General features: G+C 29.5%; 2 protein-coding genes across 3 annotated transcripts in view; both read right to left on the minus strand.

Annotated features, from left to right (window-relative positions):
* The window catches only part of LOC119678298 (rap guanine nucleotide exchange factor 4), a gene marked incomplete in the record, with an annotated part of 493,194 nt that overhangs the window by 229,630 nt on the left and 243,633 nt on the right, over positions 1-19,931 (minus strand).
* LOC119678303 (troponin C) lies at positions 1,616-19,512 on the minus strand. Of its 2 annotated transcripts, none has more exons than XM_038090061.1 (4): positions 19,341-19,512; positions 6,766-6,793; positions 2,695-3,090; positions 1,616-2,628 (listed from the first exon to the last, which is right to left on the minus strand). In XM_038090061.1, the coding sequence occupies exons 1-4, from the start codon at positions 19,353-19,355 to the stop codon at positions 2,600-2,602; spliced, it is 468 nt and encodes a 155-aa protein (XP_037945989.1). In that variant the 5' UTR covers positions 19,356-19,512; the 3' UTR covers positions 1,616-2,599. The 2 variants fall into 2 exon arrangements, with proteins under 2 accessions (XP_037945989.1, XP_037945990.1); XM_038090062.1 differs by lacking the exon at positions 19,341-19,512 and adding an exon at positions 10,374-10,632.

Below are 19,931 nucleotides of genomic sequence, written 5' to 3' on the forward strand. Positions count from 1 at the left end.
TATGTCTGAATTTGGTATCCCAGCAAAACTTATACGGCTATGTAAAATGACGTTGAGCAACACCACCAGCTCCGTTAGAATTGGAAAGAACCTCTCTGAGCCGTTTGATACCAAACGAGGTTTCAGACAGGGTGACTCCGTGTCGTGTGACTACTTTAACCTAATGTTGGAAACGATAATTCGAGCAGTAGATTTAAACCGTACTGGCACAATATTCTACAAAAGTGTAATGCTGCTTGCGTATGCCGACGATATTGATATCATTGGTCTGAACACACGCGTCGTCAGTGCGGCATTTTCCAACTTAGAAAAACAAGCAAAGCAAATGGGTATTGTGGTAAATGAGGATAAAACAAAGTACTTTCTGTCAACAAACAAATCTCCGGAGCGTCTTGGGACCTACGTCACTGTTGACAATTATAAGTTCGAAGTTGTGAAAGACTTTGTTTAGGAACCAGCTTAAACACCAAAAATGACGTCAGCCTAGAGATTCAACGAAGAATTACTCTTGCCAACAAATGTTACTTCGGGCTAAGTAAGCAATTGAGAAATAAAGCCCTCTCTCGACAAACAAAAATCACGCTCTACAAATCCCTTATCATGGCTGTCTTGCTGTATGGTGCAGAAGCTTGGACAATTACCAACAGTGATGAGAAGGCGTTAGGTGCATTCGAGAGAAAAATTCTTCGGAAGATCTATGGTCCCTTACGCGTTGGCGACGATTATCGAATTAGATGGAACGTTGAGCTGTATGAGCTATACCGCGACATTGACATAGTTAAGCGCATACAAATTCAGCGGCTACGCTGGCTTGGTCATGTTGTTCGAATGGAAGGAAGTGCTCCGGCTAGAAAGGTATTTGATTCGGTACCCGCAGGTGGAAAACGCGGTAGAGGACGTCCGCATCTTCGGTGGACCAGGTGACCAACGATTTGGGGGCGCTCGGTACTACCAACTGGCGTCAGAAGGCAACTAATCGGGCTGACTGGCGGAGGCTACTCGACGCGGCCAAGGACGACACACGTCTGTAATGGCCAACTAAGTAAGTAAGTAAGTAAATAATTATTTTTGAGACTGTAAGTACCAGGAATCGAACTTGGATCCTGCCAAATGTGAAGCTCAGAATCAGCGCACCAACTGACCCAAAGCCGTACTTGACTTTTAACTTTTATGAAAGTTTTATTAACAAATTTACAAGTAATTTCTAACAAATAAATTCTAACAATATTTTTGATTCTTTTGACATTCAAGATGTCTTCAGTAATCCATACCTTACCGAGTATTCCATTTCTTTATTTTTTCAAATGTTCAGTAAAAATGAAAATAATACCAGATATATCGGTTTACTTTGTCTCTCAATATTCGCATCTTTTATTCGACTTTCAGTTTTTACAACGTTTCTTTAGCTTTCTCTTTCAACTATTTAGCCTCCTTCTGGAAGAAGCCTTAAGTTTGTTGTGTGAAATGAGTATATCTTTTAATTATACGTAGTCGCATGTTCATTTAGAAATTACTCTTCAGACATTTTATACGATCTTTCAATTTATAATCTGTTATTTTAATTAAACTATTTTATCTTCTACTTATAAAAATTTAATTAATTAAAAACAAATAATGTTCAACCAATGCCATTACAGGCTGTTCCATTGCATATTTATTTATTCATTTGTCCTTACAATCATTTCAAAATCCTTTATAAAATCTCTCAAAATATAAATGAAAAAGTATACATAACATGGAAAACTATAATAATTTAATTAATTTAAATTAATTTTTAATTTAGTTAGGAAGAAATCATCTGCTCTTCATGTGTTGTATCAATAACGATTACTTATCTCGCACAATTAAAATTTAACAAATTAAACGTTCAAAAAGTCTTAATAATATGCATATAAAAATATAGAGAACAAGATATAATAACGATATATATAACAAAAAATTATTTAAAAAAAACACAACTTGAATATACTTAAAAATTAATTTCCTCGACGGCTTATCCGAACTGTTTAACATAATAAATGTGGCTGAAACCGAGCTTAATTGTTCAGCTAATTCGCTGTCATTACGTTAGAACGACTTAATCGACATGGGGGTGTTGATTGTGTAGACAAGTGGTCTGTCTGTCTTTTATACTAATAGATTTAAATTTATTTTTACATTTGTTTTTTGTTGCATAAAATTGTATATATAATTATTATATATTGTATTATGATTGATATTGCCGAGATTGAGTTTGAAAGATCAGTTCAACAGTGACTTGAACTTGTTCCCAGGCATAAGTAAGAAATGAAAAATTGATCATTGTGTTGTTGTTGGTATTATTTTAGACTTTATTAGTAAAAATTTCATTTATCTTTTTAAATGTATAATACAGTTTTGCATAAAATCGATTTTTGTGGCTTTCCCATTTTTAAATGGTGAATAATAAAAATTCTATATAACGTATATCAAATGTGAATGCATGTAGTAGGATTTGATGTTTGGAGCAAGGAGATTGATCGCGCTTTATGTTTATATGTGTGTGTAGGTGACCGAAATAGTTTCCTAACTCAAAATTTGGATGCTCGTACGGCGCAGGTGGTCTTAACTGTTGTTATATTTATTCACCGGTCATGACTTCCATGAATTCTATAATAAGCAAAAATTTATAAAAATTTAATCAATATTTTGGTTTAATATTGTTAGGTTACTAACCATCGAAGTCCACGGTGCCAGATCCATCAGAATCAATTTCCTCAATCATCATGTCCAAATCATCATTAGTTAGTTTATCATCCAATTCACGCAAAATTTCACGTAAGACACCAGTTGTGATATAGCCATTGCCTTCTTTGTCATACAAACGGAAAGCCTCTTTAAGCTCCGCCTGCATAGCTTCTGCATCTTCTTCAACTAAGAAGCGCGCAGCTAATGTTGTAAATTCTTCGAATTCAATCTGTCCGGAACCATCCTCATCGACTTCAGCAATAATGCCAGCTAATGTGTCATCATCGAGTTGGTGACCTAACATACTCAAAATGGTGCCAACCATAGCTGTGTTGATGTAGCCATTTTTTTCTGGATCGAAGGCATTGAACGCATTGCGCAAAACTACAAAGACACAATTTTAAGAATTTGTTAAAATTTTTTATTAAATATTTTTAAATAACTATATTTAGTGAAATTTAGTGTGTAATCAATGCCAGTGAATAATGATTGTGAATATAAAAGACGGTATTGAATAGAAACTAATCTTAATAAGTAAAGATATAGTTTCAAAGAATTATTCAAGAATATCTAATGTTTATAAAAAGCAATCGTAATAATAAATACATTGCAAATTGTTGTTATTACAATATAGGTCAAACACATTTTAGTCTATATCAATTCAGATACTGAAATGCTAATGCTTTATTCCATATATTTCTATCACAAAGTCAAATTGATTTTTGACAATTGTCCAATTATAAAACCAATTTTGGGGAAACCTTTAGCACATCAAACGCTCATCCTTGAGATTTGACATAAAATCATAAGTACCACAGATATAAACGTAATGGTGAAGACCTTACCTCATAAAAGCTTTCACAAACATAAACCTTTACAGAATGATGTGGAAAGTTATATTTAATATTTCATGACTCTTTATTTTTTTACAATTATAGGGAAACAAATAATATTTATAATTTAACTTATATCTATACAGAGTAGAGATAGGTTTTATACATAAAATATAACAGAGAATTATCATACCAATTTGTTTGTTTCTAACAGCATAAGTATGAGCGTAACCAATAGGTGTAAGTATATGTCCTTTCAAGCACCCACAGTTGCGAATAAAGCAACATTTCTTAGAAAAAACTGGACCGATCCAGTAATACCTCTCTTATCAATAATTGAACTGATTGATGGGTAGTGATAATATAGACATGTGTATATATATGCGCAGACAATGCGGCACAGCAACTGAAACTAGATTCCCGATATTAATGCAATGTCCTTTTTATATTAAATAATATAATCATAGACATAGAGAGGAACGTTCTTTATTTAAATAACCTTTCTTTCCTCGACAAGTTTTATGAAGCAACTTTTTAAGTTACAATAATTATTCTGAGATAGGTTAACAAATCTCGATAGCAAATATATATATATCTTATAATATATATATATATATATATATTGTATATATTGTTGAATACATTTTTTTAATAACTACTAAGAAAAAAGAAGAACTTTTCGTTTTTAGGTTAGGAATAAAACCTATCCTAATTTCAAAACTCTTAAAACTGTTCCCATATTAAATTTTATCTTATCACAATTTATTTATTTTTCAGAAATTATTATAATTGCTTATGTTATAGCAATATGTTATATAATGACTGTTAATGATAATAATTATAAATCCTCCTATATCCATTTTATATTGTAATGCGATAAACATTATCATTGTTAAGCCCGTGTGCGATTTCGAGTAAATTTGATGATAAATTGAACGAAATAGTAAATTATGTCTGTATGGCAGCGAATTTGGTATTTACCAGAATTTCTAGTAGGGTAAATTAGATAAAAATTATATAAATTCGGTGTCACCATTGTGGAAATTTTAAAAAAAGTTTAATAAATAATTAAATAATTTGAAAAGTTTTATCCAAAAATAATAAATCAGTAAAATAAATAAATAAATAAATAAATAAATATTTATGTAAAAGAGTGCTTGCAAAACATCCCTAGAAAATTTCAATTTACTTTACCTCAATTTACTCGAGCTCGCACACAGTCTAAGTATTGGTTCGAAGTTGATTTAAATTATGACTAATTATTTCAGTGATATGATAAACTATAAAAAATTTATAACTGAATTAAAAGTATTAACAGTGTTCCATAGATCTACTATATCCACAATACGTTCAAAGCATAAGATGCATTTGGCATTATAGTTCCAATTAAGGAAATGAAAAAGTTATGGAACATAGTGTAATATAGAACATATCAATATACACATATCAATATACATATACGAACTGCGATTGTTTTCATATTGTTTAACTCAATTTTTAACAAAGTTCGCCGCTTTTATTAATTTCGTTCCTATGAACTACATAAATTTAGTTTGTTGTGCATTTCGCTTTGACTTAAGGTCGCTTAAGTTCTTGCAGTACGTACAGACTAACTGAACCTTTAAGCCTGAGAATGTTAATTAAAGACAAAGATTCTTCAAAATTTTATTAACATTTAAATTTCTACATTATTATATGTATGTACATAATGTCTATGGCACAATATGTTTTCATTCCGTTGTAAACTAATTTTTGTTTAGATTTTAAACTCAAAACTTTTAATGGCAGTCTTAGTTAAAAACTCACGAGAAGCACCATATCGGAAACAGAAATGGCCTTGAAATGATGCAACCATAATGTGTACAAGTACACTGGGGAAGAAATTTAGCTTATCATTCTATATGAACCTAAGTAAAATCTTACCTAAAATAATCTATTATTTAAGAACATTAAAGAATATTATGATTAATAAAATCATAGTAGTTTTTTATTGAGAAATGTTAATAAACATATATTATAATGCACGCATTATATTTATTTGTATCTTTTTTGAAATAATTGTAAATATATATATAATATCAGTTTGATTTTTGTCAAGCTTCGCATTGGCTTCCGCCATTCGATAGTTACTCAACCCGGCAAATCCACTTTTTGTACTTATCGCATTTAAGAAAAATTATTGTTCAACCTAAAACCCAACACATGTGTGATTTGCTTTTAATTTATTGCATTACAACACTTTTGAAGTACTTGCACCTTTCTAAAAAAAATTTTATCTTAAAATGAAATGTTGCAGATATTTTTAAAAATAAATGCAACTTTTTCTTATGTTGTCCACCAGTTGCACGCGACGCAGAAAAATCTACCTCGCCGTTGTCTATTGCCACGGCGGCTTTTCAGTCGCTCCGCACCACACCAATTCAATTCGGTTGTCAGTCCGTTTGTCCGTCCGCTCACATTAGTCTATCACTTCTTGGTTAGCACAGTGAAGTGTTGGTCATTTAGATAATCCGTCGTGTAGGAGTTGTCTTTTATTAAGCAAAATATTCATTTTTCAATGTTGGCAACTCGAAATAAATTACACCGAACGGACAATCTTAAATGACGGAAAGTATCGACTGACTACTTACGTGAATATTTTTCGGATTATTGAGGTGCTCTTACGAAAACTTTAAATTTGTCAAACAGAAAGTACTTGAACCAAATAATGAAGTCCTACTATGAAATAAATGACGCAGTTCCCTACAATTGTCAATTTTGTCTTCAATTATACCAAAACATAAAAATTATATTATTATTATTATTATTTAATACTAATTTATTGTATATCCATTGAAAAATATTACTTATTTAAATGTTTAATTCTTCTTTCAGTGGCAATGCTGTTTTCTGGGGGACTCAAGACTTCGCCAAATCACTAAATCAGATTATGAAAGCTTGATTTTAAGAATCAAAAAGGATTTATAAAAACTAAGAAGTACAATATACTAGTATACTGTATATAGGGTTAACATTACCGTGGTTCTAATTTTATTAATAAAAATGGTATTATTGTAAAAGTACAAATATAATTCACTTAATTATTCACCGTATTTCTATTTAAATGAAAAGGTGGTCTGTAGGTATATGCAATAAATGCTATGCCGATCTGAAATGTTTCGATTGTGAATGGATAGAAAATAACTAATGTATTGTCAATATAATATATTCATAGATGTGGACTTACGCGCAATTTGTTCCTTTGTTAAATCATCCTAAAATAAAAAAAAAAATACAATATATAAATAACACAATATAAATTTATTAATAACTATATATAATAATATATATAATATATATACTATTATATATATAATAATACATCAGGAAATATTTTTTATTAATAATAATGTCAATAAATTATTACATATAATCTTTTAATATTACATCCATTATTAAAATTAATTCTATTATTATAATTTTTTTTATTAATATTCTAAATTTTAAGCCAATTTCATTTAATCAAATTATTATATTTACATAATAATATTTTATATTATTATTATTAATATTAAATTAAATGTTAAATTAAATGTTACTATATATATATATAGATGTATAATATATAAATAAATAATATGTATAATATATTGTGTGATATTTTGATATTTACTCTTTCCAATTTCCCTTAAGTATTTTTTAAGTATATAAATATTTATTAAATATTAAGTATTTTTTAAGTATATAAATATTTATCAACAGTAAATTAAGACAAGTGTTATCTACATTAAGTAATACTTTTTAAAACACCTGAGATTTTATTCAATTATTCATTAAAAACAAATAACATTTAATAATTGTTAGGTCAATAACTTAGTCATCAAAATTTGTTAACAGATGTTCTTATTCAAATATATACTGTAATGTAATACTTAATTTTACAGTTGTCAGCTGTAAGAAATCAGTCAGTTACTCTCTATTAAGAATAAATTATTCTATTCTGTTCCTATTATATTTTTTCAATAATGAGAAATGAGCCTTAAATCAAAATTTGCGGAAAATTTTGTGGAATCACTCTTTTAAATAGAAAACTGAAAAAGAATGGCTTTACTTAAGAACCATTGTTTTTCTTGGGTGTCATCTAAAAGCAAGGCACTCGGTTGACATATGAGTTGAAGCCGAAAAACGTCGAAAAACGATTTTGAATGTCAAAAATGCTTACAGAAAAAAAATCAATACATTGAAATTTAAAAAAACAGCATTTTAAGCGTACCAAACAGATAAATCGAGCTCAAAGCCAAAAATCCACAACGTTAAGATAATGCTGTGTATTTGGTGGGATCTTAGAACTCATCAAAAAGGTGACAAGATAAAGTGAATGAATAATGAGAGAACTGCACAGACAACAAATGACAACAAATGATTCATTTAAAGAGAAAGCTATGACCGACGAGATAGTTTAAAAACTATCTAGTAGAGTATATATCTATCACATAGTTTAGACCTTCCCTCCGGCAATCAAAAACGATTTCGATCAATGTAAAATACCTTCTATAAAATACGATTCACTTTAGGCTAATGTGATAAAAATTGGCTTAACTTATTTTGAATCTCAAAAGACCACAGTTCCACAGTTTGACATGGGATCCATAATTTAATAGAATTTTTTTTTTGTTTACGTATTTTAATATTACGTAAATACGTAATTATTACAATTAGTATATATAAAAATGTACTTTTATTTTACTAACAAATATTTAATTAAAAAATATTTTAGAATATAATCCAATACTTTAACACAACTGAACAACTGCAACCATTTGTCACACGTCTTCTCTCACATGCCACCTTGTTATATACATATATAACTAGTACAGCACCATATAACTAGTATATACTAATAAACAATTAGTTTTTTATTTAATTACTAATTTATATATATAGCCTACATAAATATGTAAATATATGTGCAGCTTCCTATGACGCAGTGATGTCAGACACTATATATTTGAGCATTGAGTAGTAGTTTGTAGAAGAGCGTAAGCTTCAATTTTGACATGATAATAGAATAATAGGAAGATATTATAATGTTGAATATACAATTTTTTACTTGATCCGTTCTTGTGTTAATATATCAGAATAAAGCAATTTTTTAAATAAAAAATACTTCAGAGTTGTAAGTCATTGCACTTTTTAGTTGAATAAATAATAATTTTTAATAAAATTTGAACTCCGTGTCTAACATTTAAAATGACATAATGTCTATCTATCTATTTTTGTAAAACCCATTTTACTCAATAGAAGATAAAACAAGTTCTTGTGTACAAATTCTGGTACTCATATACCCGCTGAGTATATACCCTAGCCAAAGAGAAAGTATAAAAGTTATTGAACTAATATAATATCGAATTTTGTATTCTATATGTATTAAAATTATTATGTGTTGATTGATTTAAATTAGAAATTTATTATTAAAATTTAAACTGAACAGGATTTTCGGCTTTCACTGACGCAACATATTGCGATTATAGACGATACTTTGTTCTAAAAGATATTTCTAACCGCTTTTTAAAACTAATTCTAATATGACGTTTCTATTATAGGTATATAAATATGTGTACTGTCCCTACGTCATGCACTGGCGACAGGAGTGAAGTGATCAAATTGAGGGAGTACTAACTGAACTAACGTACGAGACTGAAGAAGGCTCACATGCAGCAGAGGCGCCTGGAGAGCCATGCTGCGTCGGGCCGTAACTCGGTAAGGGGTGGTTAAGGCCAAATAAGTATGTAAGTAATATGTGTACTAACTAAATGAGTTTTAACAAATAAATCAATAATAATTTTGTTATTTTTAGCACGAAGCCACATATAATAGACATTGAAACATTTTTTTTATCAGAACTATCAATATAATAATCCATAACTACCTATCTAACATGTACACAGTACAATCGTAAACTTTTCATTGACTCATCTAGTTTTTATGTTTAAATATCTTATATTATTTAATTTAAACACGTTTTAATTATTTTTTGTTAATAGTTTATACATGTAATTCTTAATATTGATTTGGATTATTATTGTGATTTGCACTATGTAAAAATTATACTATGGTAGATACTAGATACCAAATCTTGGCAGTTATATTAATAAAGGGAAGAAGAAAAAAATGTTTCTAGCAAAACTAAGAACAATTGTTATTAGTTTGATTATTAATAATATAATTTGGTTTCACTGCTACCATATTAACACTACCATATTAAAGCCACAATAATAATTTGAAGCCAAGTTTTAGTTTTATATAAACCCAAGTCTTATGGATTTATAACTTAGTTGCTCTATGTGTCCATATTTTGCTCTCTGTTTTGTCATAAATTATTTCATTATTAATTATTTCACATTAATTTTAATTATTATTATTCAAGGCTCCGTATTACTTTTATTTATATAATACGCCACACAAGTACTTCAGATTCCGCAAATATACTACATTATTTATCTACAAAAAAAGGCGCAATCTGATCAAGAATATAGAAAGTCGCATGCACCGTGGAAAATGGACGTAATGTGTGGTCCAAGGCACTCAAACGACACGCAAGATTAACGTTCGTGACATAAAAAACGCAGACATGTGACATTTCCATATATCACTCACAATATTTTGAGTATATAATTTTTTACCGTTTAATTAAAAAAATATAAATTTTATTAATGTTTTGACCATTTTGGCACGACAGTATATAAATTTTAAAAAAATTAACATGAAATGTAAAAAAATAATCTCAGGATACTTTTACTTATGGCAATATCAATTAATAAATTATTTGTAAAATTATTTTAATGTTGCACTTACACTCATGATTGCGATTTAAATTAATAAATAATATTATTAAAAAAATTTATAATGCAGAAATTAATTTGAAATGAACACTCGAAGACACGTTGGTATAATAGGTCTATAAGGACTGCACACGCAAAGGATGACCACGCGTGTTCGTTCTCGAACTCGGTCTCTTGTTAGTCCAAAAATGTTGCGTTGGGAAATGTTAAAGAAAAACTAAATTCTCGCTAACCGTTTAGGCTTAGACGAATTATGTGAAGGCACAGAAGTCCACGAAAGACATTCTCAAAGATGATATTAATAAATTCGTTAGATACGAACAAAATGCAGAAGACCAAGTACGTGGTTACACCTCGCCACCTCCTCTCCTTTATCCATCCCATCGAGGGAATGCAGAAAATATTTTGGCTTGGTACGCGACAAAATTATGATCTCAGTTGCAAAACGTATGTACGAAAGTCATTGGATAGACAATTACATTTGTATGAGACTGAAATAATGCAGGTACGAGGGATATAAATTGCTATTAATACCAACGAATGTATGAGTTTTATGAGCTCATAGATTCCCAAAAGCAAAAGTACATCACATCTATGTGCGAAAATATTGTTGGTGATTAGGTACACTTGTCATAGCTTTTAATAGGAGAAGAACTACAACAATTGAACGGGGTTGCATAATGTGTATGAACATTATTTTATATTTAACAATTTAATTAAAAATAATTAATAATATAAAGGCAAATAATTTTTTTAATATTAAAATCAAAATATATCTTTTTTCTTTAATAATGTCTTTCGTCAAAGATTTCATTAAGACTATAACACTTATATGTAGAAAAGGCTTAAACGTGAGAAAATAATTAATTATATTATTTCGTTATTAGCAATTTTTCTTCTTATCAATATTTTTTTTCCTTAAAAATGTCTTTTGTCAACGATTTCATTACGAATGTAATACTTATATATAGAATAGATAGAGAGAGTGAGAAAATTATGGATTATATCATTTCGTTATTTTCACTTAGCAAATAATTTTATAAAATTTTTGTTTTAGTATTAAATATTAACATATATGTCTTATCTAACATATAACATCGTATAATTATAATATATATATAAGTTCACCAATCTACAACAAAATAACATGTGTAGCAATTTAAAAATTGGTCCTAAGTGTGTTATTATTTGATGTTTCGCTTAATAACAAATATAAAAGATTAAGAAGGTACAATTCAATCAATTGTAAATAAACGGGGTTCTGACTTCCAGATAATGGAACACAGCAACCATGTTTAATCTTTGTGTTACTTACCGACCATGATATCACCTTCATAAACTGCGATTATCTGCTAATGCGAAATGCAGATTATGCCTCGAAGATAAGGAAACTACTATGCATATTCTTTGTGACTGTCCAGATTTAACAACGCACAGAAGAATCATATTCCTATCACCAGAATAGATTAAGAGCTTTTCTCTAAATTTAGTTCTGGACTTTATTCACAAAGCTTTAAAGGGCTTTGTGTAATCAATAGTTAAATTGGAATAATAGAACTCTTCTGGCTCGTGGACGATTTCACGTCAATAATTGTAATAAAAATATATAAATAATAACACCGACCATTACTAACCAAAAGACACTCCTCCTTTCGAATAAAAGTTAAAATTCCACCTGTAAAGAATATCCTCCCTTTAAAAATGGGCATAAAACTCAGACGTAGCAGTTTTCTGTTGGCCTATGTCTAAAATAAACAATCATAGAATATATGATTAGGGGTTTCATCTGCCTACAAACAAATTTGAAATTCTGTCTCTTTAGAGAGATCTACCTTGTTAAGAAGATAACGCAGGCTATGACGATCCATAAGATAGTTTGTCAAAAACTTCAATTCCGTTTTATTAAATAGGGCCACCCTACTTGAACGTACGCATCAACTCTTTAGCTTGACAATTATTTAGAGTATCGTGCAAGTAGCAATTTCTTTTCTCTACTCGACTATCATCTCGGTCATCGTATTAATTTGTTAATATTTAACAACAAAATATGATTAGTATAAGAAAACTACCACTAACATATAAAAAAATTTAATGGATTTCATTTCAAAAAGTATTAAAATAAATCTTAATAGGAAACAGAAATCACTAGAGACTTAATGCGTTAATTTTTATTTGTTTCCTGGACACTTTTATTTAGAAACTGACTATGAATCGATATAGATCTTTCTATAGTTCTCGATATAGATCTTTCTATAGTTCTCGATATAAAACTATTGGGAATTACATTCAAAATCAAATATAGAAATAATGCGAACAAAAAGTACTACCATGGGATAACAAACACCTCATGATATATTAGAAATGACAATTAATATTATTATAATTATTGCGTTGGGGAATCTTGCACTGCAACCTAGTAAACTGTTGTGCGGTCTTTATGGATTCATAGTATTTCGGCATGTAAGATTTTTTCGTCCAATTTTTCTGTTGAACCTACTTCACAATATCTTATTTCTTTGAATAAATTTCGCAGCTAAGTATTACTCTTATATATGCATCAATGCCGTCAAACTTCGAGCACGCGTTTTTTGATCACATACTCCTTCCCACAACACCGACAAGTTGCGTTAGAGTAAGTTCCTAGTTTTGTAAGGTATTAATTACAACAAAGAAAAATGAAAACAAATAAAATCTGAATACGTTCTTAAATATAAGAAGAAGAACACTGCAAGTAATCTCAAAATCGAAATCTAAAGCTTGAAGGCATAGAAAGATCTAAACTAAAATAATTTTGAGTATGTGTAAAATATAAATCTAATACAGGATATCACAATTTTTATTTAAATATAACATTAAATTCTAATAAAGTGATTTCATTTCAATAGATCTGTATAACCCATTAACCCATGTGTGAACATGCATAATATCAACATAATTTCATTATTGTTTCAGATGATTAAATTCACAGATAATAATTCATATCAAGATTATATAAAGAATTTTTCTTTAGAAGGAATCCTCTCTAGCACAAGAAAAGACGTTGTTCTTGATCTGGAAAACTAATTGCTTTTATATTGAAGAAAACCATAATATAAGAGATTATTTAAAATGGAATAAAAGCCAATTTCTACATTTTTTCTAAAGAATCTTATTATTTATAATGAAAATAATACACCAAAAAGATGTTTAAAATAGGTTAAGTTGGAGTGGTGACCTTGTGCACTAAAGCCCACTTAAGCTCAAATAATAGCCAGTTGTGATACCAAGGATTAGTACTGTTTATACATAGACCAGAAGGACTTCAATAAGAAGCGTAGTATAGTAATACCCAACAACCCAAAAAAACATTATTTAATTATTAAAAAAATTGTTGTAATTAGTGTGGCAAATAGAATTTTCATTATTATTTAGATATCTAAATTTTGTTCCTTTGATTTTATTATTTTCTCTTAATAAATGCATACACCTATAATATACCTTAGAAAATAATATGTACGATATAAGTAAGTATTTCATTAACAGTATTATTCAGTTTATACTATATATATCTAATTTGAAACTATAAAGTTTATTGCTCTTCCCTCGTATATTCAGCAACAAATAAGAGCAAATAGGTGAAAGCAAAACAATAACTCATGGCTCCATCAGCGGCACTTGGTTGCCTTTCGCTGACTTCTTGGCAAAGATACTGCAACGCATCGTTTGCTGCATATGTTGCACAGATCAGCAGTGATAGAGATTTTAGTTGCTTTCATGAAAAAACATTTTTTTGTATTCTTAGTCGTTGAAGATGTCTATTTAAATGTTTTAATATTTTTAAAAGTGTCTTCCATTTTCACCTCCCATGGCATGTGGTGACGTTTGACGGGGCACAACTTTTTCTTGTAAGTATGAAAGCAACGAAAACAATTGTTGGTGAGTAGAAACACTCTTGAGGCTTCTGCACTCGAAATATTTGTAAAAAAATAATATTAATACATGAAATTTTTAAAAGAAAATTTAAAATTATCTTAAGTTTTATAGTTGATTTCAATGTTTGCTGTAGTTTGCAATTGCCATGTTTATGTATCAAATTTATTGGCAAATAAGTGTAAAGTACTTTCGACAACAGACCTTCGAGCGGTTCTGTCACAAATTATTGCCGCTTTCTTACGAATTCACTTGTTAAATCAACAAATCGTTTTATATAATCATATATTTATATATTTACACTATCATAAACAGTAATAATCACAATTTCTTGATATATTAAAACCAACAACTTAAGGGTCTTCAATTGCAAATTTTTTTATTCAAGAACAATCTCAAATTGATTTGTCGCACTACATTCAAACTATATATGATCTGTAAAGTAATTAGTTTAAATATAAGACATCATTCAGTACATTCCGAATAATATTTATTCTGGACCTCGATGATGTTACATGTCTCAACAACATATTGCTTGAATTTAATAAGTACAAAACATTATTTGTTCACACCCAAGAGAATGTTCTAATAAATCGCTCAATTATATTAGTAATCAGTGATCAGCCGTCTAAAAGACCTAATACCCTGAAACAATAATGCATGCTTAACCGATTTAAAAATTATAATTACAATTATTGGCTATTAGATATTGCATGCTTCCTTAACCGATTTAAGGATTATAATATTATTACTGTCTAGTGGATATTGTGAATCGACAAATTCATTTATCCAGATATATGATAAAGACTTGAAGGGGAAGACTACGTCAGTTCCATCCAATATTTCTTTTAATAGGAAAAGTAAACGTGTAATACTATCAAAAGTAAGGTATCTCGTAACAGAAGAAGGGGCAGACCTGCTCTTAACTGGAGAACACAAACCAACACGGAAATGTCACACATGCGGAAAGGCTGGGAAAGTTGAAGCTATTGGCCACCAATCGTACCGAGTGGAAGTTATTTGTTACGGCCCTATGCTCCTCCTAGAATTTAAAGGATAAATATATATATATATATATATATATATATATATCGTAATTATTTTATATAGATATCTCTTATAAATACATTTCTTCTTTGCTTGGGAAAGTATGAATTCTGGAATTAAATTAGAATTGAATTGTTTGCTTTTTAACTTGTTTCAATAAAAAATACTAACTTAATTCTCAACAAGACTTCATTCCCATAAACAAAGTAAACTCTGCGTTCAATATTATAAATAATATATGGAAACGCATTAACTTTAGCGTTAAAGCGAAGCTTAATTTTCTTAAAATTTATTTGACTATGTTTTATAGTTCATGTACTAAGGAACGTTGAAACGCACAATATTGAGCTAGAAGTGAAAACGCGTTTTTCTTAAAAGCTGCCTCGGAGGTATCTTTAAGACGTATTAAGCAGAGCGTATATACCGTGAGATATGTTTTTAACGTCCAAGGCATATGAAATGCAAATTGATTAAAGATATTTTATATAAAGGAAGTAATTATATGGCTAGAGTAACCTTTCAATGGAACCGCTTACCAGAAGATTCGAGTTAAATAATGACTGGAATAAAAATATTCAATGCTGAAAATGTCTCCATATGATACACAGTGAATGATGTATATAATACACAGATCCGAACTGAAATAGATTCAAAAGCCCTGTAAAAACCCTAAGTACCAAACAGAGTGAATCATAAAAAAGAAAATGAAATTAGTTTCAAGACTAGCAATTCAAAATAAACTTTTTTCAAAATCGATTTTTTGTTTCGATATAAAGTTCTTCAATAACAATACAATCAATTCTAATGCTTCTATAACGTCGGAATTATAATATGATTTATCATTATTTTCAAAGTAAATATTTGTTTCAGATATGACTACATTCTTAGAGTAAAATATATTTTCCTGAAAATCCTTGTAAGATCTGAGGGCCAACTCTAATAAATAAGGTGGATAGGAAATTAGTACGAAATATGAATTGAAGAATAAACTGAAGAATAATATATATATTGTAAGTAATCGGTAATATTGCATGAAACTAAACTCGAGTTTTTTATATAGTAACATCATATTTTTTTATGATTAAAAAACAATATGTGATATGAAAGAGATATCAGTGCACACAGATCTCTACGTTTCAACAACAATTTATGATTGACAGACTTGGAAACCTAACATTTACTGCAATTTACAATTATTTTTAAACAGGTACAGAATTGTTTGGCCGTGTGGACTTCCCAATGGCAATATATTGAACTTAACTAACAGTATTTTTAATAAAAGAAAGTGTACTTGAATGGGTACATTTGATAAGGGGAGAGCAATAACTGTATAATGATATCGACAAGTAAGCCGTCGACCAGTACAGCTAAGACCGACATTGGTGCGATACATGAGCTGAATTATATTACATCACATAGAACATTGACCGATACAGAGATTTTGTTTGCGCAATTTGTCATTAATATTAATCATACTTCTTTAAATTGGCCCTGACAATTTCCGGCAATTTCCAAGGCTTTAAATGCTGTATAGGCCATTGTAACGCCCACTCTGCCACGCAGGATATTGCTTTTGCAATAGAACACATGTTTCTTCGCCACATATGTTAAAACCAAGATTTGTGATTTTTCCTTTCAAGAAAGAAGTATTCGTGTCTCTTCTCAAAGTGGCATTGATGCCACGATAAAATAGTGAAAAATATTGAGGTGGGTCGTTTAGTTTAGTAACATTGTAATATTGACATTAGAAATAATGCCACTTAAAATTCAATTGTAGAACTGTGAATGATAATTTATTGTTAAATCGGCCCTTAAATTTTTTACAGGAAAATCAAACTAAATATTATAAACCCAGACATGTTCAAAGAATATGATAGTAGTGTGCATTAATATTTAATAAAAAACATTATTCCTTTGTGGATAGAAATTGAAATCCATTGTGTAAACGAAATGGAGTGTGGAACATGAATTTTTAACCATTATTGGTGCACACAAGCTTTATTAGACCGAAACCGGTGCCGAGTCTTGGTACGTACATGGTCTACGACTGAAATGTTTCCATGCCCACGGCTCTAAAGCAACTTCCAAAAGATTTTCATGATAATAAGTCGCATTGACTTTGACACCAGGCTCGATGAAAACGTTTGGAGAGCGTTCATCGGCAGTACGATTAGAGAGCTGCCCATACCATTTCTTGAGTTGAAAAATTACTTCGAGTGGCCATTCCTAGTCTCAAATGGCAGTGAATGACAGTGCATTCAATTAAAAAAACACTATCATTTTGAGAGTTTATGAACTGCTTGCTCAACGGGGATATATTTTTCATCAGCGAACACAATATTTGGAAATTCGTAACGGTCGTGCAAGCGAGACGAACGATACTCCTTTTCTCTTTCGAGTTGAACTTTTTTTACTTTAGTGTGCAACACAGATCTTCTGCTTTTTGGAACTTTTCGAATTAAACGATATCCAGCCAAATTCAACGCAATCACACTAATAAGTTTGAATTCTATTTCGAATAAATTTTGTTTGATAAAACTTAAACGCGACGCCAATGCTTGTGGTAGCTTATGAATAATATAAACACCTATCATTCATGCGAATTTGTCGTAGTTAACCATATCAGTTTGACAGATATACCTTTGAGTAGTTGGTAACACTTAAGTCGCCTAACCCTTTTTCTAAAAAACAAAATTTTGTGAAGTAAGAACTTACTACATATAATAGTAAAAAGAATATTAGCTAAATTTAAATGCAGTTATATTAGCTAAGTCATAGTTTATAAATATCGTTCTGGACGATCAAGAGTTACTGCTAAACACTTAGACATCGAAAAATGTTTCATAACTTTGATAATCGTTGAATTAAAATCAGATTGCTATGTAAAGCGGGGTGCATTTTGATTATCAACATTTCGCCAATCAGTATTATATGAATATTTTAGTTTGAAAAGGTCATTTTAAAATTTTTGAGACTGAATTAAATCGGTGTTAGCTTAGCAATCCACAGTTTTTAAGCAGATTTATTATTACTGATGCAACATAGATCTAAGATATGGATTGAAAAAAGTGGAAGACCTCCAACGAAGACGTAGACTGGACGATCGCACTAGTGTTTCTTAAAATAACAAACAGTGTTTTTGACTAAGTATATATAAAGGGCTCACGCAATTACTGAATCAGGTGACGTAGCGTTACTGGATAATTTAATAACAGAAACACATCTTTAACGAGAAAGCAAAAAGATTTCTTTTACCAAAACAAAGCACTCACTCACCCTGCGGCAGTTCAAATAGTTAATATTTGCGGATTACATATTTAATTCATTGATTATATAGTTTATTCATTAGATCTAAATTTTAATGATCGTTTTTTATTTCAAAAAGGGGAAGTTTTGGTCGAAGGAATAGATAAAGCAGCCATAAGTAACTAGATTAATGAATTTGCGGTATTGTTGGAAATATGTGTGGATTTAAAAGGATATAATGTCAAAAAATAAAATTCTAAAGATGTTCCTTTCTATTTTGAGTACAAAATTTTCCCACACTCTTTATTATCTTACCTTTATAATGTTTATAAATCACATTACTTTTGGTTATTAGGAAAAAAATTTATTTTCAGGGTTTCAAGGGTAGCTTAATAATTGAATAAATAAAATTGGTATTCTTAATTATAGTGAATGACTTCCTAAGTTGATGCAGTTTTTGTTTAATTTAATTAAATAAATTAAAATATAACTTCGAATATATTTTATTTAAAATTCTTAAAGCGAATCAGTCTAGGAAAATTTTGTATCCAAGTTGAAAAAGGCTTCTATTCCATTTAATTTTTAATTTGACATAAAACTTTGCTTATTTTGATAAAAGTTTTACTTCTTTTTATATATGTATATATTCTCCACAAATAAACTTATATTAATATATTAGTTTCACACTCCACAGATTAACTGATTTTATATTATGAGCATTTTTCGACTATATCCCAGTTTCTAATATTTATATATAATAATTTACTATATTATTTACCATAACCGAACTCATTTTGGGAATATTATTTGATCAGAACTATCTGCTCCTCAAAATTATGAAGTCGAATAAATTTTTCACTGAGAAGATTTGATTGAATTTGATAGAAACTATCAAATTGTACGCACAAATGCTAATAAAGTGAAAATTTTCCGTTCCGATTAAGTGACAAAACCGAACTGGATGATGGAGGCCGAATTTACTTGTCCACGTTGAGAAATACGGTATGACGGCGCTTCAACGTCGCCACCGAACAGAAGTACTTGACGCTGAGATTTTGTTTTCTTTGGAAATCTACTATAAAACCCCATTAAAATTAAGTCAACAAGACATACTATACCAAAAATCAACACAAGCTACAACAGCAATAAAAACAAGAACAACATGGGAAGAAACAATCAGGAGCACATAGAGCTAAAAGCTATTATTTTTCATATTTTTGAAAAATATTCAATTAATATATAAATATATAATATACGCACATATAAATATATATATATATCTATATATATGTAAGAGAGGAGAAGCGAACATTTCAAATATAAATGAAGCTGAAAAGAAAGATCACTCAATGTTCCCAAAGATCCGTAC

Source organism: Teleopsis dalmanni, chromosome 2 (genome assembly GCF_002237135.1).
Source record: "Teleopsis dalmanni isolate 2A chromosome 2, ASM223713v2, whole genome shotgun sequence".
In the NCBI taxonomy this organism is placed as follows: Eukaryota; Metazoa; Arthropoda; class Insecta; order Diptera; family Diopsidae; genus Teleopsis; species Teleopsis dalmanni.